Consider the following 25,488-nt stretch of genomic DNA (forward strand, 5'->3'; position numbering starts at 1 on the left):
CTACAACAAATGGAATGTTAATGGAATCATAAATTATCTAAGAGCTAGAAGAGGTCTCAAAAGAAGATCCAAAGCAATTTGTCTGTCATGAGGCAGGATCATACCCAAAATATCTCTCTGTCTTGTGTTTAGTGATGCTCAGTGATGGAGATTTAGGAGCTTCTCCAGACAATTTTTGATACTGGTGACTCTCTTCTAATATCTAAGCTAAATCAGATACTGAAAACAAGGGGTTTTCCTTCCTTTTGAGAACAGCCCTTATATTTTAAAAAACTTATCACTTCTTCACTTCAGTTTTTCCTTTTCTTCAAGTCAAACAATACTAGTTTGTTGAATCTTTTCTTGCGTATCCTCCTTCCTGGATAGTTCCTCATTCTTGCCACCCTCTTCTATGCTCTCTCAAATTTGTCAGCATGTTTCTTTCACCAAAACCAGATACAATATTTTAGTTATTGGTTATTGATGTTTATGCATTCCACTCTTCTTCATTTTTGCACACTAGCAAGCTAAACTATCTTTTTTGGTAATACTATCAGAGAGACAATGGCAAAAACCTATCAAAATATAGGGCAACTACTGTTTTTCCTCTATCCACAGGCACCTTGCCCCCTCTAAAAATAAATTAGATTTGTTCAACGTGTTTTGCTCCTAACAAATTCATGTTAAGTGAACATTATTCATCTTCTTGTTAATTTCCAGATGCTAACAATTACTTGTGGCAGTATTCATCCAGAAATTGCAATTACACCACTCCTCATTACTCCTCCACCAAGCTGTTCCTTCTCCTCCTTCATCAAAGACAGTCACTACATTTGTTTTTTTCCAGAATATTGGTTCATGTATCTATCATCCTTGGAAGAAGTAGCTTTAGTGCCATTTGTTCATCTATACAAGCTGCTTATTGATTCTCTGATAAGCCCTAACAACATAAATATATCTCATGAACAAAAAAAAAAAATTCTTGTTTAAACAACAATTGAGAAAACTTTGTTTACTTTACAAAATTAATCTTAATTTGCGATATTGTAAGCTTTAATTATCAAATATGCACCCTGAAATAAATTAGTATCTAATAATTTCCCAATAATAATGGCATTGTTTAGTTATACCATTTGATCCAGCAAGACTGAACTGTGGTCTGTTAGAACTGTATGAAAACTCCTCATTAGGAGACACAACAAAAAGGAGTATTTTTTTTTCTGCTACTTCTCTCCTGTGCAGATCATTCCTTAGCTCTTGTGCAGCTGCTACCTTGGAAGGTCATCGCTGCCGTTTGAAGAGGTTGCAATGGTTCACACAGATTAGCACATGCACAGCTCCCCAGCTTGGCAGCATGTCTCTGTGGGACTTCATTAAACTGAGTCCTAGCAAGTACAGAATTCAAATTCAAAATCTGCTATTCTATTATTACAGCTTATAGCCTATAAACGTGTGCACAGAGGAAGAAAGGGATATTTGTACATATAGCAAATGTGATAAATCAGTTTGGTGCCATTAAGTAGTTCTGAGCCCTGTACTAATGCAATAATATTGCACACTGACAGGAACATTTAAACTTGAATTACAAACAATTGTGTTCCTGTAGATTTCACCAAGTTCTAACAATTTAACCAGACAGATTCTAGTTTGGCAAAGCTTCTCCTGAACTGCCCGTACACAGCCCACAAATCTTATATGAGCTATATGCACCACAAATAAACTCTGTGATGTGGCTTATCTCCTGGTACAACATATTATCATACATCAATATACCTGAGGTAGTTGTTTTGCAATGTCTCCACCAACAAACACAGCTTCAAGGTAAATCCAGAGGTTCTGTACAGTAATCCAGTTTTCAATTATCTCTGCGGTGTTGGTCAGCTTCTGAACCCATTGTTGTACAGTGGTCTTAAACGGTGCATTATACCTGCATGAACATGAGTTAAAGGGAAGGAGGACCTACAATGGTATTTGTTTAGCCTGGGGGTTGATTAGATTTATACAACATATACATTTATTAAGTTTTGTACCTGTTGCTCATCAGTGACCCCAGCATCATGAGGCTATCTTCCACCAAAGCTATTTTCTCTGATATGTCTGATCCTTTCAGAAGAAGTTCTCCTCTTGCTTTGAATTGGCTGAAACTGAAAGTATGAGTACTCCATTCACTGATGATGTGCTTCAATTTTGCTTCAATATCCTTTTCTTTGACAGCACTGATGCAGATGTCCTGTGTAAAATTCAAACAGTAAATTACATTCATCTACAGCTGTTATAAAGCACACTTATAAAGATTATTAAAATGTATTGGTTTGATCCAGATCTCAGTGTAAGTTCAGGCTAATGAAAATATGCATTGAAACACCTCAAAGTTATCATATTTCAAACAAGATTATATTCTAGCACAACTTGCAACAGGTACATTTAATGAGCTATACCCCATCTTCACTACTGCTAGTATCTTACACACACAAAATTCACTCAGTCATTGAATCTGCAGCAAGAATTGGTCTCACTGTATGTATTAATATTTGAAATCAAATAAACTGACAGAAGGGTTTAAAGAAAATAAATGCTGCCAATCAAAATCAATAAATATTCCAAGAACAGAGTGTAGACTGACAACGTGCCTGTCTGCTACTTCTTGAAGACAGTGAGGACAGGACTGTCATAAAGCTGGTTATTGCATCAGAGAGAAAAGGATCAAACACTCAGACTGGATCCCAAAATTCTACTGCAGGTTTAAAATGTGAAGTGTAGGTGGAACTCTGAACCTTTCACAAGGCTTAAATTCTTGCCCAGGAATTGGGAACAGCAGATGTTTGATTTCATGGTTTTGCCTTAAAAATGCTCATTTGTGAAACAAGACTAAAGAGGTCACTACTCTGGAAATAATACAGATTTAGCTAAGTGACCATGGAACTGAAGTTAAAAACTGTGGGGTTTTTACTTCTTTAGTTTTAGCTAGGTTTTGTTCTTGTAAAAGCTAACAAGCATGAAGCTAAGGTGCTTCCTAGACAGCTCCTATCCCCAAACCAGAGGAGACGACGGCTTTACAGCTTGTGCACATCCCATATGCCTTCTCATCTATCTGCACTCTTGTGAAGGGTTACTTTTGAAATACAAAACAACTTCATTCTTCTTTAATCCCATATCCTCCTCTTCTATTGCTTTCCAAGTATTTCTAGAACTTAACAGGATCAGTCTTACATCAACTGTTTTTTCTCTCTGGTAAGACATTTAAAAGGGAAGAAAAAAATATATAAGTAGGCAGACCTTAATTCAGAAGCGTGACAGAATCACACTACTCTTGAAACAACAGAAATCCTCCTATGGAAGGATTAGTGTAATACCATCTACATATTTAAATCTTTACCAGAATAATAGGGAAAAAAAATAACCATCAGTGCCAACACCAACTACCAAACTCCACTTTTTCAAAGGAATTCTTCGTCTAAACCAAATTTTTTTAATGGTATAAAGCTGACTAGAAACAGGATTTCAAAAGCACCAGATCACAAGTTAATAATTACCAAAAAAAACCCCCAACCAACCAAAACAAAACAGAAAAGTACATATACCTCAATATCTTCTTTATGTTTTAATAAAGGGGCATCCATTACGTTTTTTAAAGTGAAATTTTCAGAGTCAACATCAAAGTGATGCCCAGTTACTTGTCCAATTTTTTCCCAGTGTCTTGACAACATTGCCTAGAAAAGTCCATAGGGATGAGATTATTTAAAATTGTATTAATTTTAGGTCTAGAATAATCACATATTTTGCACTGCATCTGTTAAACAAATAGGAGAGTCTTCACTTCCATTCCACTGAAAGCATTAGTAGTTATTCTAATCACATCACAAAAACTTTTGGTTTATTTTTCTATAACTAAGCCTAACTAGATTTTGCTATAAATACAGCTGCTTTTATCTATAAAAAGAATTATGGAAAGCATCTTGTAGTCATATAACATGGCCTTCAGTAGAGTTTCTCAAGTGACTCTTTATCTCCAAATTATTGTGCTGAACATACTTTGTTTTTCATCATTTCAAGCAAAGGACAGCTCTCAGTGAAGTCATCAATTTTTTTTTTTAGGTCCTGAAAAGCTTGCCATTCCTTTAATGCTTTTGGTAACTTTCGGATCCTTTAAAAAGCACAAAAAGAAAGGAGAAATATTTTATTCTTAATAATCACCATCCACCACTAAATAGTACAATATATTGCCATTTTTAGAAGAGTTGACTAGTAGACTGCAAATAAAAATCCAGCTGCAAGCTAGTAATATTATATATAGCTGGTCATTTGTGACTGCAGACATGAAACACTGCTAAAGACAGCACAAATTACACTGGAATGGTTTAGTTTCTATTTCAGTTTGAATTAAAGGAAGTTAATTTCATGTGCAAACCCATACCTGAAATTAAGTTCCTGCAGTGGCATTGTTTCAGTAAAATTTGAAAACCCATCTCATCTTGTAAAGACGTAAAATGATTAAACAACATATATTTTCCCAGCAAAATAAAGTACATCCTAAACTTAAACTATTCTGCTTGCAAAGAGAGAAAGACTTATGTTTCAATCAAACAAGACTTAATTCATACCTGGTCTGTATGAAAGATATTAAAAGCAAAAATTTCCTTTATGCAAATTTAAAATGAAGAACCTCTTGTACTGTGAATAGTCTCAGCTCCTCTCACTTCTAAACCAGAATTGCCAATTTTCATCTGCCAAAGCTTTGGACCAAAGGCTGACAGCAGCTCTCTAACAGCTCAGTTCCAGAAACTAAAAGCTGCATAAAACCTCCCCATAATGACAAATTCCTTCAAAAAAGTTCTCCATTTTTCACAGCTCAGAATCAGACAGATCTGTCACACAATGCTGGAACATGTGCAAATTCTTCACTGCTTGCTGGTAAGAGGCAGATGAACATATGCATTCTGTCATGGCCCTACAATAACTGCTGTAGTCTTTCATCTTGAATCTAACAGTAGATAGCATTAAATATGCTGGAGAAAAGCATTGCAGAATGGAAAATTTATACTTTGCCTTGCATCAAGAAGGCTTCAAGGTGCAGTCCCTAGCTGCTTCTATCCTGAGGCTTAGTGAGTAACATCTAATAAAGTTGTCTAGGGATGGCTATTGGAAATGGAATCTCTCAGCTTGGTAATGAAAATGGCAATCTTTTAAAAAATTCAAATAACTTTTTCCTTTGTCTTAGTCTCAATAATGTCTTCTAAAAACAAGTTTCATGAGCTGCACATTATGTTAAAAAACTACTCCATTGATCAGGTTTAAATTTCTATCCTAAATTTACTGGACATTCTCTATACACTGTATCACAGTAAAATATAAAGGGAAACCTCTACAGCTGTTATTATAAACTTCTATAATGCTCTCTAAATATTTCTTATTATTTCTTTCTAATTGGATTTATTTTTACCTACAGTTTGGGGTTTTTTTTACTTTTCATGATTATAAGTTGTCTATTATATAATTATTTTTAAAAAGTAGCAAAACAAAATTACATTAAAGAACTATGCATATCTTTACAATTAGTCTAAAGCAGTAATTGCACTTCCAGCATTCCTGCTTCTTTCTTAACACTTTCTTAGCTATTTCTGTGATGTTCCTGTATGTTGTTTCAATTTCTGTGCCTTTAAAGAGAGTAGCTTAATGCAATAATGTTAGGAAGCTGCCAGAAGAAGGATAGTACTGGGCTGGAATTTTATTACAAAAAAAACATTTATTTCCTATTGATAGTCATGCTGCTCCAAATACAGCTCAACACTTCAGAGGAAAAACAAAAATATCACACATGAAGTTCAAAGAGAAACACATAAATGAAAACTTTTGCTGTGCAATGACTTCCTTCAGAGTTCTGGAGAAAGAAGCATGAAAAGTCCTACAGACTGTAAAATATAATTAACTATAGAAAAAACTATGATGCAGATTCCAGAATTCTACTGAAATGAGATGACACTTACATTGGCAAATGCAGAAGTATATGTATTTCACATACATTCAATTTTACTATTCTCATTTTTTAAAAAGAGGTTGAGTTGTTGGTTTGTTTTTTTTTTTTTCAAATTAATGACTAAAAGACAGTTCAGTCAGTTTTTTGTGGAAAACATTATTGCTTCAAACTCAGAATTTAGTGTGGCTATTTACCCTTCTTGAAATAGCAATTACATTTTAGACAAACGTGCAGAAGTAAACAGTAGGTTCAAAATTCCACCTAATATAATGGACTAACAATTAATTAGCTGTAAACTAAATCATTGAGAAGGTGCTGTATAAAATCAGCTTTGAAAGTTATTTACCCTTACAACCACCTTGACACAGGTTTGTACTCCTTGTTTATTGAATAAGCTTTAATGCCAATACACCCCAGCAAGGCTCAAATGATTCCCAAACCAGCTGCATATTGCACCACAGTGCAGCTGTGCCCAACAGTGAGCACAAGATGGACCAACATTCTTCAGCCCCTCGGAGAAATTTTCACAAGCTAATTAAAAGAATAGAGCTAGAAATACAAATTGCATGTACTTCAATCAAAAAACAACTTACTTGCTTTGGAAATCCAGGAGCTCACTGTTAAGTTTTTCAATATTTAAATCATTCCACAGCATTTCATTGTATCTGTCTACACTGGTAGTAACTGTATCATAAAGACTGTAAAGTTTCTGAAGCAAGGTAAGTTCACGCTTAATTCTGTGAAGTTCAGGATACTCTGTTTCAAATTTTAAAATTGGAAATTTGTGCGTGTTAATTAGGTATTCATGTCAAATGTATTCATGAACATAAGAATCAATGCATTTCTAGTAATGTTATTTATTAAATGAATTAAATCAGACTTGAAGTTTTCTCGACAGTGTCTAGGAAGAAAAACTTTTCCACTTACATTATGATTACAACAGATTTTGATGCACAGAAATTGTTTAGATTACTGATTTTTTTAAAATCAATATTCTTCTGTAGCAATAATCTCATATTTGAGGGAACAATGTTGAAAAGTAGACAAAATGGCAATGAAATACAATATAATTTTAGACAAGAACTAAAATGTCTCCTATATCAATTTACACCATTTATTTAAGAGGCAGAGTTTGGGGATGATGGGTGAGCTTTCAAATGAAATATATAGAATATATTAGACAATAAAAGTGTTTGAAATGGACATCCTTAACATAAATGTTTTTGTAACTTTCTCTCATATCTTTTGGAATTCCTAGCAAAATATATTTGGATTACTGCATATGTCCTCAGACAGGAGAATATACTCAATTCAGTATGCAGAAATTAAAGTGCTTATCATACATTCTGCTGTAGTTCACACCACAGTCTTCCAAAGGAACTGTGTCTGACTAGGAGGCATAAGGACATTACAGATCAGCTGCACAGCCCAAGGGAATTCATTATGCAACTGGAGCAGGGACAATTTGAGTACTTTGGCAACATGTTTCCCAAATTTGTACGGGGCAGAATACTGGCAGGAGATGTGCTTAGCTCTGAACAGAAAAAGCAAGAGAGCTAAGCATCTGGACCCTGAGACACACAGAGCAATGCAGTATTTTTCCACCTGATGTTTATGTATGTGCACTCCAAGAGCCAGTTTCACCCAGCTGCTTTTCATAGGAAAACTATAACAATATACTACAAGGAGATTTGTCTGCAAGGAATTTTTCTGCAATTTTTCTAAATTTCCATGCATTTTTAGTAGGAATCATGAGAAAAATTTAATAGCCTAGAAACAGGTACTCTTATCCCCTGAGAAACTACCTGTGATGGGAAGACCAAATAATTCTTCCCCACTAGAAAGGGAGAGATACTTCCTCCACAGTTCATCAAATTTAGCCTGAAAGATCTGTAATCTGTCACTTGCTTCATGGGGAGGAATACTGTCCTCACTGGGGCCCCTGTAAAAACAAACAAAAAAAATTTAGTGAATTCACCAACCATACAGGTTTTACCAAGAAGCACAGCAGAACCCAAACCATACTTACTGAACATAAGGCAATATTTTTTAACATTTTTTCTGTAAATTTTCACAAGACACTAAAAGAAAGAATGCAGCACTTACTCAGTGTACCAAGATTACATATTCAGTAGTCCCTGAAAGAAAGCCCAATTTTTTTTCCTAATAAAAAATTCATCTGTGTTACCATACATCTTACAAGCAGCTAAAGATCTGCGAATGTTTTGTCTTTATTATTTCCTGTTTCTTCTGTAAAGCAAATTTTAATAATTATTTTCATTTCTATTTTTTAAAGGGAAAGACAGCAGATATATAAATCAGGAGTGAAAAGTGTGTAGTTGGCACAGGAACCATAATTAAGTAGTCATAAAATATCAGAAAAAAATGCCATTTTGCCTAATGAGCACATCTCAGCCATAGGACTGCATGCAATTCTCAGTTCTCACACCTGGGACCACTTCTTGGCCATATCATAATATTTTGGGATGAGAATTCTGTCATCCTCTGTTGTGCCATGGTTATTTGTAGAAAGAAATCCAGGCAGATGGGCAGAAAGCAGAGCAGGCTGACTGCTTGGCAAGGGAAATGGGACCAGGAGATGAAAGCAGAAACACAGTAAGACAGCAAGGGCAGCCAAGGCATGATCCCACAGAACCTGAGCAGGAAGAGTAGGGCCCTCAGGGTGGTAGTTGGATTCCAATGATAGTCCAGGTCTTTAGATAAGTCCACAATAATTACACAGGACCAAGGTCAAGTAGGGAAGGTGAGTCAGTAGAGCAGGGTCCGGGGCAGGTCTAGGGAAGGTAACCAGGATGAGACACAGTCTAGTGGGAACCAGGCTGCTCTAAGGTCACCAAAGGAGGAGGGAAGCCCTCAAAGGTCTTCCTAGAGCCATAATGGATCAAGCAAAATACTGTCTCTCTTTCTTTGCTACTGTAGGAGCATCCAATGAACCGCAATTTACATCTTCAAAAGTGATAAAGTAAGTTTAAGAGTAAGGCTGAGAAAGACAGTGAATTTAGAAATACCTAGAACTGCTATCTCCAGTCACATCCAAGACACTGTTTAAATACTTACAGTTAAATATCCCCCAAAGAGCTTTATTGAGTAAGGCCCCCAAAAAAATGTTTCGTTTTAATCCAGATTAAGAATTTGATTTTTTTTTTCCCCACAATTTATTAGCCCTTATGAAATATCACTGACTCCAGCACTGAAATTTCAGGAGCGAATTTTTGACAGTAAGACTGTCAAAGATGCTCACCTTATATAAATCTGAAATTAGGCCTTTTTTCAGGTGTTATATATAGAGTGATGCTGTGCTGTGTTTATTTTCTGAAGCCCTTTACATATACTATTTTCAAACAATCACTGATGAAGCATAATTGTATCACAACACAGGTCACCTACTTTTCATCATATTCTTTATAAAATCCTGCAGTGCCAATTTGGAATTTCTGAACATGTCTCAGTAAATCTGTTTTCATGACTGGCTGTACTTTCAGCAGCAAGTCCTCAACCTGTCGTGCCTATATGCAGACAAAGAGAAAAAAACAGGCACAAAAGAATGAATTTGGGAAACAAAAATATTAATTAGGTAAATAGGTTTGTTCTATCATTTCAATATTTAGAGGGCTGATAATAATGAATTGAGAAATAACAGAACTACAATACCTGTGTGTTTAGATTCTTCCAGGCATAGGCCAATCCATCACCTCTTTCTGTATTTTCATCTTGAAAGAGCAGATTGTATTTATGAAGCACAGAATAAGATTCTTCTATGTGTCCAACTGTCATGTCAATTTTAATCTCATTCTCTCGGATCTCCCTCAGTGCTTCCATTGCTTCCCGTACATCACCAAGGTCATGGATAGGTCTGCTTAACCTCTTGCTAACATTTTCAATGAATGAATAAATTTCACCCACGTCTGTGGCAGACTTTTTATTTAAAGCTAATCCAAATGTTCTTTGTCCTAAGCGGCATTCCTGAATTAAAGCTATTTTCAATGACTCTGTGGCAACTTCCACTGATTGCAGTGCACAATGATTGGGCAGTTCTCTGATTTGCATCTCTAATTGCTAAGAAAAACACAAATATTCAGCATTTAATTTCACTGAAATTTATCTGAACAGTTCATTTTTATTAAAGATAAAATACTTACAGAAAAGTATCTGATTTGAGATTGGAATTCAGCCATTGTTGGTTTAGTATCAATAAATTCCTTCACTTTTTCTTCTGGATCCTACTTAAAGAAGTTTATTTTAACGAATATTTAGCATTGGTATTATAATAACCCACAGGGTGCCCAGCTGCCTGATGTATTGCTCAAACACAAAATGTTCCTTCTCTAAAAGGACTTGAGATATAAGCATTAATTAGTATAAGCACAAATTATTTTATTTGAACTGCCTTTCCTGACTCTTATTTTTTGCACAATAGTCTTCAAAGAATTTGAATTCTGTAACTCAGAAACTGACACAGGTCAGGATATTTCTTATCCATCCAAATGTTACTACAGAATTTACAATGTAGCTGTTAAAATTTTGTGGGAAATATTTCCTTCCTAGTTTTCCTTCTGTCTGCAACCCCAAAAGAGAAATTCACGTCCTCTAACAGGTATTTAAGTGGGAGGAGTTGCACTGTCATCACCACTCTTCCTGAAACTGCATCTTTAAACTGGAGTTTCTAGGTGTAGATGACCTCCTGGCCATTTGAAGAAAACAGATTGTCAGGGAAGGTTGGATCTAAGGGGAGAGAGGGCATTTAGCTTGTTGAAGATTGTTTACAGGCAATAGAGCATTGAGCAGCCTTCCTTTTCATAAAGTAGGCCAGTCTCTGCAGAGGTGAGAAATCAGTGTCACCAGCTCAACAAAGATTCTCAGTTCCATTTCAAACAGATGATCTTCACCTCTCCCTGTGATGCTCCCCTGCAGTCTGCACTGTGAGATCCCTGAGAATCTGTTTGCACCTCTCTGGCCAACAGAGATTGTAAAGGTGGGGGAACAGTGACAACTCCTGAGGAATTTTAAGTTTAAGAACCAGGTTAATTGATTATTTTGGAAGATTTTAGTAAAAAAGAAACATCATTCTACTGCATTACCCAATCTGATGGGTGATGCAGTAGAATGATGATTTCACTCAGTCTGGGTGAAATGACATGCTACCAACATGTTCTTAGCTCATACAGTATCTCAACCAAAATGAGCATTAAGCTTTGGAACTTCAGAAGCCACAAAGAGGTGAAAATGCCCTCTCACCCCAGACAGAAGAGTCAGCTGTGAGAATGGGGTCACTTAAGGGTTGATTTAGTAAGGGGAAGTTAAAAATAGTGAGCAGTTACAAAGATTGCTTATCAAATTGATTGCCTTTCTAAAGCACCTTTGAAAGGTAAGACCAGTAGCTGTCCATTCACAGAACTGAATTTCACGAGTCAGAATGGACTGAATGAAATGAAACCATGGGGTTTTATTTCATGATGAATCTCCTGACAAAACACTCCTCAGAGCTTTACCATTTATGTGACTGGACCCACTTCCTATTGAAGATAACTCCATCAGCCCGGATTCACTTCAGCTTTCAAATCTTCATTGCTGAAAGATTTCCTAGATGGAGGTAATTTTTTTTTTTTTTTTTTTTTTTTGTGTGTGTGTGTGTGTGTGTGTGTGTGTGTGAACAAATAGAAAATATCTTTCAGCAGTGGTTGCTTGAGAAGAACTGGTCAGTTCAACATTCAGGAATAGCTTTTGTATTCTCCAATTTCTAAGAGATTCTGCTCAACTATTCTTTTTCATAACACCTGCAGACAAGATGCTGTGAGAAAGGTGGATAAGCATATGAAAGCAGAAGCTTGTTTATGGTCCAAAATTCTTTTGGGTCCTTCTGCTTTCTTTCTTAGATGCTTTAATTGGTAAAGACTTGGAAGTTATTGTCAACACAAGAGCAGACAGGAATTATGGATGTATAGATTCCACCATGAAACCAATGCTTCCTACTGAGCACAGACTCCTTATGCAACCAATAACCTTCTTTTTTTAAGTATACATAGATTTTACAACACAGCAATATATTATATTAAGCTCGTAGTTAACCTTGTTCCAGATGTCTGAAAATTCAGAAAAGGTCTTCATTAGAACCAGTGCTTCCGTTTTAAGAGCCAAAATAATTGTATTTAGTTGGATCACCACTTTGTTTACATCCTTATGTTCGACAATCTGCTTGTCTAAAGGTTTCAGTGCCACTGCCCTGGTGAGTTTGCTTTCATCACCTAACTCTAAAGCAACAGCTTGCTCAACCTGGTATAAATGAAACAAGAAAAAAAAATCCATTAGTTTGTTTGGGATTTTTTTTATTTTTAAATTACAGAATATGCAATGAGTCTCAGATAAGAAGTACTTCTAAGAACAGACAGAAAGTGCAGAGAAACGTCCATAGGTAGACTCTCTGTTCTCTGCTTGGATTTTTACATAGGTATAGTTCAAGTGTTAAAGCTGATTTTATAAAAAATTGTCATGCAAAGCTCTGTATTAATCATCTCTGAATTACATCAGTCAAATATGCATATACAATTGTGCTGTTTTCTCCTCCTACACGTCTCCTTAAGTCTTTCTACCCTCTTTAGTCTAGAATTACAATCTATAGCCATTCTTGGCCATAGAAAGTCCTGGAAGCAGTGGAGGGTTGGATGCTTGGAAATAAGCTAACATTCTGCTTAACAAAACAGAGTTCAGTCAACTTTCTCCTAGTTCTTTTTCTTTTTCCTAATCTTAATTATTATTTATTTGCAGGACTTGAATGTGGGTTTTTTCACTGAAATGAACTGATCTGTTTTTGATGTCATATCAACAAAAGAAAATATTTTTACAAAGACACTTTTCAACACAGATCTATATACATCTATATTTTGTTCCCAGATGAGACAATTAAGGCCACATGATTACCAGTACTGGGCATTCTTGTCCTTCAACAAGTTTCAGTTACTATCTAAACCTCAGACGTCCCCAAGGTTTTAGTGCTAATTTTGGTGCCAGTTAAAATATTTGTACTGTATTAACTGAAGTATTATAGGTGCCATATGAAGGCTTTCAATTTAACTTCAGAGTTTTCACCTGGGAAGAGTGATAATAATTTATATTCAGCAGGTAGAACTTACACATAATGTTTGTTCTACACTATCATCATTATATTTGAACAGTATGTTTTAAAGATTTTTTAAAGCAACTTTTGATTTTAATATTAGAAACTACCAAACATAAGATTTATGAACTATTAATCTTATGTTTTATTAATTGGCATAGAGATTAAAAACTAGGCTTTCACTTAACAGGAAGATCCACCAGGTAACAAGTCAAAGTATTGGTACAGAATATAATCTTAAGAAATGCTAAGCAAAATACCAAATTTTTAAAGTAATCAAAGTAAAATACTCACCTGCTGCTGTTTATGATGTAAGTAAGCAAATTTCCACAGGGGAATATCTTTGGCAACTGATAGAATGATATTTACTGCTTTGTTTACAGCACTCTGAAAAAAATGAACCATTCACCTTGAGCTCATAGAGATATTATGTGGCTGGGGGATGGTCATCCAAACAATACCAAGGTTGAAAAATTGTACCTCTGTCTTTAAAGGAAATACTCGAAGAAGTATGACATAGGATTACCCCAAACCACATTTTGTAAGGAGAAAGAATACTTCATAAAGTTTTATTACAGTCCTTCCAAGTTTATGTGGTGTTCAAGCAAGAACATAAGAGACCTTTATGAACAGTAATCATGAATCACTGGGCATTATAATTTAGTTCAAGTACTATTTCCTTTTAAACTGGTTATAAACATTGCTATGTGTTATTAATAATGTTTTTCATGTTCACACCAGAATGCTTGAATATATTTGTCTGAATTTGTGATGGTATAGTCTGTAACCTATACAGGCAGCAACAAAAATTATCAGATGACTTCCTCTATGTATGGTATTCTAAAATCACACTTTGTGGCCTAATTTCTTACTGACAACACCATTAAGGCTGCACATTGAATTTGAGAAATAACTCAGCTACTGAGCATGACAGTCACTATGTTAAATAAAAAGTCGAGAAATCAACACCATAAACAACTAATACTGTGAAGAATTTCAGACATCATAGGATATTGCATATATGTGTGTAAAAATTTTGCTAAACTAGTGTAAGTTTAAAAGTGTGTTTGAATTTTTTCAGTTTAGGGATTTATGCTGGTAATATTTTTCTTTACATTTCACTACTGCTGAATTTATGAATGATGCTTTAAACTGACTTTAAATTCTGAAAGAGTTAAAATAGACTAGGAAGTCAGTCAGGCTGTATTCATGGCATTCATTTTTACTTTTTCACTCATTTTGAAATGTTTGCCTCTAAGTAGAGGTTTGTGAATTACTGAGTTACTGAGCTTTGAGAAAAATGGTTCCTTCTAATAGCCTGTATAAGAAATCTGATCCATGGTTCCATGCCCTTAGTACCCACTGCCATCACGAACTCAAGTGGCTTTTTAGCTTTCTTTTGCCTTCCTTTTAGTTCTTACACCTGCACATATAAACCCGCACTCTTAAGCTTGCACATACTGCTTTAAAACAATGCATTTATAAAGGTTTATTGTAGATGACTGAGATGTCCAACTATTTTCTTACCTGAATATCTTCAAGACTTGGTCTCAAAACAATATTTGGAATAGCCAGTTGAATTTCAGTTCTGAACAAAGGAACCCTGTGTGCCTCTACAAACTTAGTTGTCTGATATCTGGAGTCAATAACATGCAGTCGATGTCTTAAGGACTCCAAAGAAATCTTCGTGCCTAAATAAATGCAATATTTAGGTGAGAAATTTTTTTTTACCACAATAAGCTTGGGGGGAAAAAAATTTAAAGTTTTATTTCAAAACTTAAACATATCTGAAAAAACCAAACTCACATCTGATCAAAGAGTCAGTATTCTTCTGACAAAGCTGTCCCATCAGGTAATAGTAGCTACAGGACAGGCATTCTTGGCAGCGTGTTTTCTGTTTGGTGTCAAGATGTGTACAGGCAAAGGAATCCTGAACAGTGAAAGGGAAATTTTTGGGTAAATTATCAGATTATCCAGCATATAAATGAAATATCAAATATCTGACTAGGCTACTTTTTTTTTTTTTTTACATTGTAGAGGTCTTACCTCCAGAGTTCTTCCAGCATCTGCTTTCAGACTGTGCTTAAGAATATCTATAAGTTCGTACACAGAGCATTCCACTTGTTGGCTCTGCCTACAAAAACAACCTTACAGTCACCCATAGGGAATTAAACATTAGGAATCCCCTTTGCTATTTCCCAGGCATACACCCCTTGTCCCACTGCACTTGTGTGCAGGGAAATGTCCTTTTAATGTTTTTCTCTTTGTTCCTATTCCTTGGGCATGCAGAGATTTTAAAACATGCTGACTAACAACAAATCCATTTGTCAGATCCTATTATATCTGACTCAACTGGACTTCATAATAATTTTGTTTTAAAAAAGTCTTTTCCAGCTATAGCAATAAAAGAGGTTTATCATGATAAGGCAGTAAGATAATCTGTGAAATGAGAATATTTAAAATAAAACAAAAGAAGTATTAAGAAACAAGCAAATAACATGTGGGTGAGATTTCAGGTCTTAACCATCTTCATTTTTCTTGCTACTTATTAGAATGCTATAAGAAAAAATAAAAGAGATGCTAAATGAATGCTAAATGCCAATACTATGCTATTTCACAACTGCTGTGCTCAAGATACTTAGAAGTTTCTCCCCTGCATCCTAAGGCTATCACTTTGCTCTATACTTGTACTCTGTTACAATAACATTTTAAAAGTAAAATCTCTATGCATACAAAAGTAGTAAGTAAATAAACCCTCTCAAAAACAGCCTTCAAGCCTGTGCAATTAAGAAACCTACTGAGACAGTTTGGAAGCAGTAGAGATAGCAAACTTTTCTATTTGTTCCAAGAAAGAAGACACATCTGTAGGTTCATCTTCTGGCAAAACTATCAGAGCAGTGTTAGACATGTCCTTCAGAATTCTTTCAATTCTGCATTCCAGGGTATCAGACGCTGCTTTGACTACATAGTCCAACTCCCTCAGGGTACTGTAAACATTCTGAATAACTAAACAAGGATAACAAAATGAAAACAAATCAATGCAAAACACAGATCTCTTAAGTCTCATCTCCCCTTCCTCCCATCCTCTCCTGCCTCCCCCCAGATTTTACAATAAAATGAGGATTTAATGGCAATGAAATATGAAATGAAAGCCTGAAAGATGATGGACTTGTTGTATATTTTAATCTTTATATTAAACCATCTCATAATAAACAGAACAATATTCTTCAAAATATATCTTCTTTTGGTAATAACATTGTAATGAAAAGGATCAACAAAAAAGAACTGCAAACATAAAGAATGCCAGGGCCCAAAAATTATTTTGTTCCTCCCACATGTACAGCAAAATACAGTATTTCACTATTGCAATTAACTTATAAATTAAATTACTGATATTCCCCCAGCCAAGACTTGTTAAACTATTAGATTTCTTCTTTCATATGTATGATCTAATTTACTTTGGAAACAGATAAACTTATTGCTTTAACAAACGTGTTTATTAAACTAAAATTAACTGCTTCTGCTGTTTCTGAATAGACTGAAAAAAAATCTTCCTCTTTCATACTTCCATTGCGAAATAGAAAGAAATACAGCACCTTATGTCCTTTATCACTATTATTACCATAAAACTATATATATATATAAATATATATATGCAAACTTCTACTATATGTAGAAAGAAAACACTACAAAATCTAAGGTACAGCAGCATGACAGGGCTGTCCAAGTGCTGATGTTTTAAGTGGGGAATGTCATTTCTTGCTACGAGGAAGTTAATGATGGAACTTGACATTTTTATTGTCTAAAACTGAAAAGCAGTCCAACAAATTCCTTGGATTCTTTTTTTTTAATATATATATTTGGTAGTCCTAAATCTATTTTTCTGCTGTGACTCCCGAGTTTTAGTCTAGAAGACAACTGTGGACTCCTATATTTCTAGATGGAATTCTCTTAGATGGAAAAAGACACATAAGACATTAGGCCTGAGTTCAGCACACTGCTCTTACTGGCAAGTAAGAGCTATTTTGTGTACACCAAACCAGGGGCTAATTTGTAGGTGTCCAACAAACATTCTGGGCATATCAGACATTGCCAGTCTTCAAAAAGACACGGTGCATACACTTTAGAAAAGAATTCCCTTCTAGGTGTAACTGTATTTCAGCTGCAGCAGCAGGAAACAGCCCAGATACCTGTACTACATCTAAATTGTTCAACAAGAACAGTTTCCACCAGAACCAATGGTGATTCAAAGAACCATTACAACATGAATTATACCTATTCAGATTTTTAACGCAGTGCAGAGTACCTAAATGAATAAATAAATAAAAAAACACTATTGTAAAGACCTTCCTTATCATATGTTACTAAAAAATGCAAAACATTAAACACAAAAATTCATTTTAGATCTATAAAACAAATATAAAAAAAACCCTTGCTATTTGGTTCTTGTGCTCTGGTTGGGCAAAGGCCAAGTAAAGCTGAAAGGTGACCAGCCCTGCCTTAAGCACTGGTTAGAGCCCTGTGCACCAGTGCCACACGGCAGAGTCATAAATAAACAGCTGCACACACCTGTGCCACATTTCACTTTCAGATTTAGACCATCCCTGCTCTTGTTTATATTGCTGCTTTTCCTTTTGAAGAAGGGAAAGCCTCACATCAATCAACCGCAACTGAAAAGCTGATTTACAAGCATGAGTTATTGTTTTCTCATGAAACTGCAACATGAAAGCCTTGGTGATGGTTTTATATATGCCCATTTCAATGACATTTTACAACAGGTAATCAATTTTATGCTGTATTTGATACGGTTAAGGTTGTGTCTTACTGGTTGTGTGGAAAATCTTAATATCTAACAAATGTTTGCTTGGAAAAAAATTAGTATTTGGGCAGAAGTCTCCAGCCTTGATTTCAGACATGTCATTTAGGATGTTCAGCATAAGTTCTGAAGATGTTTTTTATAGAAAAGATATTATTAAAACACCCATAGCTGTTCTCTTGTCTCACATTCTTGTAGCAGTTGGGCTAAAATTATCCACCTAAAGTGAAGAGATAGTCCACAAACACATTTTTCATAGAGAAGCAAAAATAAATGCAGGCACCTCACAGTGTGAATGGCTCACCACTTCTTCTCCTATTACCTACATTTATTGATGTTCAAAGAAGTCCAGGACAGCTCCATCAGGCCTGGGGTAAAAGCATCCTCAATTTGTCCTATCCATGGCTTCATCAGCGGTTTCAGCACAACGGGGATCCTATTCAGGTGTTCCTTGTAACTGATCAACAGGTTCTGGAGTCTGAAAGACATGATTATGCTCACAATGTACTTAATTCAGATATTTGAAACACAGAGAATTTTGGACACATTTTTTGTTAATAAGGTTTGCAAGTTCTGATCCCATCTTAAAAATAAGAACCCTTCCCAGCTCTTCCTAACTCCAACCAGGCCTCTTTGTCCTTACCAAGAGCAGAACCTGACTGAAGAAATAAGTACTTCCAGCAAAGTGACTGTGATCAACTAACAGAATTTTTCTCCCAAGAAAAATTATTTACAATTAAAAAAAACAATAGAAACAAAAAATTGAAAACATGGCTTTTTTGTTTCCATCTTTCCATCTCACAAGACATGGCATGATATTGCACTGTTCATAAGAAAATCTACATACAAACCACTTAGAACCCTGGATCCCAAAGAAAAAAGTCCAAATTCTGAAACAAGGCTTACCAATACAGTTCCATGACAATGGAGCTACACAAAAGAACTGCATAAACAAGAACTAGATGCAAATATAATTCAAAGGTCAGATACATAATGGGTTCCTTACAAGAACTGCTGCAAACACAGAAATAGCTGTGTTCTGTGTCAGATTAAAATAATGACTTTAGACATTGTTATTACAAAATATATACTGGAAAAACCCATTCACCCATTCATTATACCCAGAACTCTCTTTTAACTGTTGTTAATCAAAAATCTACACCCTTAAATATTTCTTCTTTACTTGGGTAGTCAGTATGAAGGTTTTTTAGAGTAGAAGATACATTTGGCTTTCTTTTTTTTAATACAAACGTTTTCTGTACTTTTTTTCCTTTTGAATGGCAAAACTTGTGGCTGCTGCTTTTTGGAGATCTGTAACACATAGAATTTGTCTTGCCCATTAAAAATTTATGGTTAGTTCTCCTAAAACACTCCACAGAAAATCAATGAAAAATGATGCATTGTAAGACTGAAAATTTCAACAACAGAAAAAGAGAGGAATGGTTGAAGTATTTCTGAAACTCTTTAAATTTCATCACTTTTTGTCCAATCCTAATTAAGAAATGAAGAACAGCCCTCACAAAACATTGCTTTTTTAAGACTGAACATCTCTATTTAGAGAGTTCTAGAATTAACAACCAGCATCCCTGAGAATGAAATAACTTTTGCAGCAGAGATTTGGACTGTTACAAGAAACAGAAAGAAATTATTCTAAATCAACAAAAGTGAATTTAGATGTTCAACATGACAGACAAAGTTATAATTTAGGCAATGTATTCCTTTTACAAATGCTTGGGTTGTGCAGTAATCAAGTGGTTAATTCCAGCTTATTTTTCTAAAAGGAAAAAGAAAAACTGATGCTAAGTGTAACATTTTTGGAGTGTAATTGCTATATTAGAGTGCACAGATGCACTCTAACAATTATAATAGCAGTACCTAGGACCTCCACTTAGAGAGCAGCTGTTGAAGTAACAAAACAAAAACATGTAGGCATTTCCAAGTAACGAGATATGTCTCTAAATAGGAACAACTGCATGTTAATATGGAAATACAGAGGAAAGCAATTAAAATTCAATTAAACTCCATCAAAGATAAAAATTATAATAAATCAAAAGCAATATGTGCAACAGATTCAAAAGTAGGGATTCCCATTTGCAGATGAGAAACAAATCCAAAAAGTGTTCACTCACTCCCTTTGATGTCTTTTAATCTGTTCTTCATCTGCACACAAGCCAAGGACAACATCTGGAACTTCAAAATGCATTTTTCTCAGGTATTTTGTCTCATAAAGTACTTCCAGGACCATTGGGTCTAAGTTTACAAATAATTCCTTCATGTAGCAGTGAAAAAAAGAAATAGAAAATAAGACACTAGTTTGGTACTTACATGTAGTGTGATGTAACTGGATCATATAAAGACAGGTAAATGACTGGAGAGGATTTTTAAAATATTTATTTCTTCTTCATCCTCCTCTAGAAATATATGGGTTTCCCAAAGTATTAATCAATCAATATCTTACACTGATTTCAATTTCTTTCAATTTCTTGTGACTCCTTCACTGTGCCCTAACCTCTTGGCTCCCAGGACTTCCCAGGTTTGATTCTAGTTCTGCAGCTATAATCTCTGGAAGTTAATTTGCCTTTTCATTTCAGCTTCTCCATCAGTAACTAGGAAGAAATATTGTGAAGGTTAACCTCGGCACTTTCGAGGGCACTAAAGGTGCTTTTAAGATTTTTTTAAGATGCTGCATTAATTTGAAAACTGTGTTCTAGTAGTCCATTATGGAATCATTAGTACAAAAAATGCTGCATTTTAACCATAATTTCTCTGCACTACAGCAGGAAAAAAAAATCTATGAAGTAAGAATGGTTAAATTTTCTGCCTCAGCAATCAATTTTGAAAGCAAATTAATTAATTATTGCAATATATTCAACACAGTGACATTGATCACTGCAGAAAAGACCATGACCCAACAAAAAATTCCTTCCTTGACTAAAATTTAGGTAAACATAGAAAATAAACAAGGAAACAATAGCTAAAGAATGTAGATAAGTCAGTAGTAGAAATGTATTTGCTGAGTACTGCCTCTTTTATACCCTGAATAAGACAGAAACCTTATGAATAAGAATCATTAAGAGATGTATCATAAATATACACAAAAAGGAAAAAAATATTTCAACTCAAGTAGTTCATTTTTTAGCTCTATTTAGGTTCAGGTTACTTCAATGCTTTCTTATCTATCCATGATATGATTAAGTAGCACGTGTAATACTAAACCATGTTACAATAATACAAAGAATAGATCATATTTACCTTGGTTTCTGGGTGCCTGACAAGTAAGGAAGCACACAAAGCATTCCTAGCCTGGTCAGCAAACCTGCACCAGGCCCTATGATAAATAAGCTCAAATTCCAAAAGAACAGCAGCCATTTTATTGTAGCTCTTGATAACTTTTTTCATTTCTGTTGTCTGCAATTTAAGGGGTAAAAAAAGAAAAAGCACCACTTCAACAATTCAATGAGTCTAGCACAGTAGAAAGGCCCTCCATGAGGCTTTTCCTCTCCACCACAGGAAAACAAAAGAAACAGAAATCTGTAAATTATGCTGTTTTAGAGACAAGATAAGACACAGAAACATAGCAATATATTTAGGAATTCAATTATTAGTGAATTGCTCTAAGCAACATTACTCTTTTCCTGATTTTTCCTCCCAATCTTTTTCACAGAACAAAGTCTATATTATGACATATACAAGGCACTAATGGCCAACTGAGAAAGGTATACAAATGATTCTACTGTTGGATGAGCTTGGATACAAGCTGCTAGAATAGTGAGTGTAGAAGTATATAAGTAAATTGTCTTTCTGTTAATACCATCCTTGAAAGATTAGGATAAATCCTCCTCTGCTAATTTCCAACCTTCAAAAGTGTGGTTTTCTTTTTAAGGAACATCATTGGATGGTCAATTTTTCTGAATAACTGCTGGGCCCACATAATCTTCCCTGTTACCTAAAACACAGAAGATATGAGGTTAGATTTTCATTAACTTGAACACTCAAGAAATAATGACATTTTTCTCTCTCATTTACTTCATTCTTACTGGTGGTATATTACGTGGTATAGGTGGATTTTCCTTTTCCTTCTGATAGAGTTTTTGAATAAACTCTAAGTCTTGGCTGTACTGTTGAAGAACAATGGTATACTTCTCATTTAGATCAATATTATTTTCCCCTATTATTTCAAGTTCCATCAGAAATCCCAGCATCTGTTCAGTCTAAAAAGGAAGATGGAGCATTTACTTCAGAAGACAACAGTTCAGAAAGTCATTGTCCATAAAGTAGGTATTTTATTAATATAGAATATGCTATGTAAATTTGTAAGTAGTTTTCTAAGAAATATAGAAAAATCCATCCAGACAAGTTTGTGAATTTTACTTCCATATTTTGTCCCACACATGACTTACTTACCATTAAACCAAGAAACTGTTATCACTACAGTTTGGGGTTTTTCTGACTCTCAAATCCTCTCTCCTTTTTTTCAGCAAACAGTTGTGGTAGAACACCTATACCTTTACTCACACTTCATTAACATCTCATATCTGATCAGGATATGAGAGCCATTGAACAATACTGACATTAAGGAAACAGATGGCAGACATTACTTCATTACTCCTGCCAGTGAAACACGAATAAATTAGAAATGCAACAGGAAACACCAGGATGAAGAAAGAAAACAAACTTCAAAATATAGAGCTATAAAATTGGTATGGAAACATGGAACATACACTTGGCACCAAGTAAGTATAAACATTCCTTTACAGCACTTCTGTAAGCAACTTCTAGAACATTTGTAATAGGTTTGATGTCCTCCAACATCATTTCAGGCAGCCACCAGCACAGTACAGAACACTGTCAGTAAAGAAGGAGTTCAGCAGGAGCTATGGGTACTCAGCCCTTCCGAGCTCCAGAAGCAGGGGTTTGCACTTAGTACCTTACTTACAGTCAAGGTCTTCTCAAACCAGGAATCCACAAATTCCTGTATAGATTCATACAAGGTTGCAATTTGGTTCTTAAATTCAAGGTAATCCTTTTCAAACTAGAATAAAAGCAAAAGAAAAAAAAATCATCTATAATGCTGCTTTCATTTTATATTTAAAAAAAAAATTCTTCTATACGGCTGCTTTCATTTTATTAAAAAAAAAATCCTTCTGTGAAGCTTTTCAGGAATCTGTTTTATCTACCTAGTGCCTGTGTTCAGCACTGCATTAAAAATAGTAGGGACAACACCAGCAGCAAATGCATTTACACTCCAAGCTAAGCAAACAAAGCATAAGCAGTGCTAGGTTAAATGATTAAAGCATCATCTCCATGAACACAAAGGAGCACCGAGGAACACAGACAGGCCAAGGAAAACTCATAACTTCATCAGAGAGAGCAAAGCACACTCACCAGCTACTTTCAGCCCTGCCACAGGAGAGCGCTCAGCTCACTGTCCAGGTATGAAACTCACTGAAGGCAAGCAAACTGGCAGGCTCTCTAGAGTACCTTGCAGACTAATGGAGGTTGTTACCAAATTTGGCAGTTCCCACAAGTAATTTGAGCATTTATCTGTAACAATTTTTTCCTAAGAGTCCAAAATACTGAAGGCCTAACAAAAAGAGTTCAATATAAACTTCTCCCAAAGAGAGAACTGCACAAGCTTGGGAAGAGAGTACATAATAGATATTGCTCCAAACATTTAGAGGTAGACAAGTCATGCCATTTGTTAACCCCTGCAAATTCCAGTGAGTAGCAAATTCCCTCTTTCAGAAAGGAGCCACGCAGGAAGTATTAGAGAAACACACAGCAAGTATTAGAGAAAGACAAGCCATCAAAATCAGAAGAAAGCCAAAAGCGCTCTCGAGGTTAGTGCTTAAAGGGAAGTTAGTGACAGTGGCAAGCTTTAGTTCAGGAAGGCAGGAGAGTAAGTCAACACTTCTAGGACTTCTATTGTGAGGCCCAGAACTCTGCAAAACAGGCAGGCTATAGCTCAAGAAAATCTGCTTATTTCCAGCACATACAGGATTAAACCATGAGACTGGAGCATTTGAAAAGCCATTTTAGTTTTTATCATTCTGTTTGGCACAGATATCATGCCCTTCTCCCTCTAAAATGTGCAATTATGTGCCTGTACTAACTTTGCTACAAAAGTGCCATTACTATTATCTTTAATAATACTGAGTAACATTTATAATTAGACAAACTGTGTTTGGTGTGTTAACGTACCTAAATTAGTTTTCACTCTGTAGTTAAAAATATATGCATCTCAAAACAATCAGTGTTAGGAAAATTAATTTGTAGAATCATGTATCACACAAAACATAGTTTACAAAAAATTAAGAAAAGCATTTGAAGTAAAAACCAAATTTACCCTAACACTTTCAAATTGTATTAAAAGATATGAGAGAATTTGTATTATTGTTACTGCAAAATAAAATATGCATTTTTATAATATTCAAAATTCTTTGCATAACTCCGGTGAAAAGCACAGAATTAACAGAGTGATTGTCACATAAGTGCTGAATGTAAGTACCTCTTTTTTCCTATGGTCCAGAACATCATACTGTTTGGATTTTGTATTTGTAGCAATGTTCTGGTATCGAGTAGTGATCTTGTCAATGCCTTCTATTTTTATATGCTGGAGCTCTAAAAGGCTTTCCATAGTATTGCTTATATCTGAAATTTTCTCCAAACGTTTACAGAAGGTCTCAAATTTTCCAAATATGTAGTTTTCACTAACAATAAGAAAAGAGGGATTTATTTCTATGCAAATCTCTTTGCAACAGATTTTTATTTAACCCACATATATTCTACCATAGCTATTACCGAGTTTCACACCTCCCCAAAAAAAAATCATACTGTAATGATTACATATCAACAAAAAAAATGTTAAGCTCACCTATATAAACCAAAAAGTTGCTTAATCCTTACATGTCAATTAAAAGACCTTACCACATTTTACAGGACTAACTCTTTCAAATAAGATATTTGCAGGAGAAGAAAATGCGAATGCACAATACCAAGAAATGCCCCATGATTTAAGTATCAATACAGGTAAAACACTCCTTGGCACTGTGACAGAGAATCCAGCTCAAAGCTCCCTGAGAATGTTTTCACCTATATTCATGATTCAAATTTTTTAGTATTTCATACAATGCATATAAATTTGTACTCAATTAATAAATGACTAAATTCCCCTGGAGTCTCATTGGACATGTGCTGAATAAACAAGTGACTGGCAAAACCCTGGTTTATTCCTGAATAAAAATAAAAAACCCACTCTACAAGGTCATCTTCTGATTATAAAAAGTACTTAATTTTAATTTAGTATTTAGCTTTTCTTTTAGCCAGCAGATATAATTACATCTCATTTATAAATTGTACTCATCAATATGATTCAATATTGGAGCAAGCTATTTACCTGATATCAAACTGCCTGTCACTTGGATTTTCCTTTAGCTCTTGCCTAATTTTCCGAAAGGATGCTTGGTACTTTTCTTTGAGAAAAATGCACTGTTGTATCCTCTTTAACAATTCTTGCCTGAGGAAGAAAATACAGAAGACAGAAAATCATCCTAAGTTCTTAAAAAAGGTATAAATATAAATAAAATA

At 35.0% G+C, this 25,488-nt stretch overlaps 1 protein-coding gene across 1 annotated transcript in view; it reads right to left on the bottom strand.

Annotated features, from left to right (window-relative positions):
• Window positions 1–25,488, bottom strand: part of LOC103815655 (dynein axonemal heavy chain 5-like) — a 148,880-nt gene that overhangs the window by 107,658 nt on the left and 15,734 nt on the right. The window contains exons 13-35 of the mRNA XM_030238620.2: window positions 25,298–25,417; window positions 24,410–24,611; window positions 22,838–22,933; window positions 21,939–22,112; window positions 21,758–21,847; window positions 21,154–21,309; window positions 20,031–20,170; window positions 18,228–18,379; window positions 15,884–16,091; window positions 15,132–15,219; window positions 14,892–15,015; window positions 14,613–14,776; window positions 13,380–13,472; window positions 12,041–12,244; window positions 10,114–10,194; window positions 9,626–10,030; window positions 9,362–9,480; window positions 7,759–7,895; window positions 6,547–6,709; window positions 4,012–4,123; window positions 3,561–3,689; window positions 2,010–2,209; window positions 1,753–1,906 (exon numbers count right to left, since the gene is read on the bottom strand). Of these exons, the coding sequence (XP_030094480.2) occupies window positions 1,753–1,906; window positions 2,010–2,209; window positions 3,561–3,689; window positions 4,012–4,123; window positions 6,547–6,709; window positions 7,759–7,895; window positions 9,362–9,480; window positions 9,626–10,030; window positions 10,114–10,194; window positions 12,041–12,244; window positions 13,380–13,472; window positions 14,613–14,776; window positions 14,892–15,015; window positions 15,132–15,219; window positions 15,884–16,091; window positions 18,228–18,379; window positions 20,031–20,170; window positions 21,154–21,309; window positions 21,758–21,847; window positions 21,939–22,112; window positions 22,838–22,933; window positions 24,410–24,611; window positions 25,298–25,417 (3,511 nt within the window). The remainder of the gene's footprint in view (window positions 1–1,752; window positions 1,907–2,009; window positions 2,210–3,560; window positions 3,690–4,011; window positions 4,124–6,546; window positions 6,710–7,758; window positions 7,896–9,361; window positions 9,481–9,625; window positions 10,031–10,113; window positions 10,195–12,040; window positions 12,245–13,379; window positions 13,473–14,612; window positions 14,777–14,891; window positions 15,016–15,131; window positions 15,220–15,883; window positions 16,092–18,227; window positions 18,380–20,030; window positions 20,171–21,153; window positions 21,310–21,757; window positions 21,848–21,938; window positions 22,113–22,837; window positions 22,934–24,409; window positions 24,612–25,297; window positions 25,418–25,488) is intronic.

Source organism: Serinus canaria, chromosome 2, assembly GCF_022539315.1.
Source record: "Serinus canaria isolate serCan28SL12 chromosome 2, serCan2020, whole genome shotgun sequence".
Lineage (NCBI taxonomy): Eukaryota > Metazoa > Chordata > Aves > Passeriformes > Fringillidae > Serinus > Serinus canaria.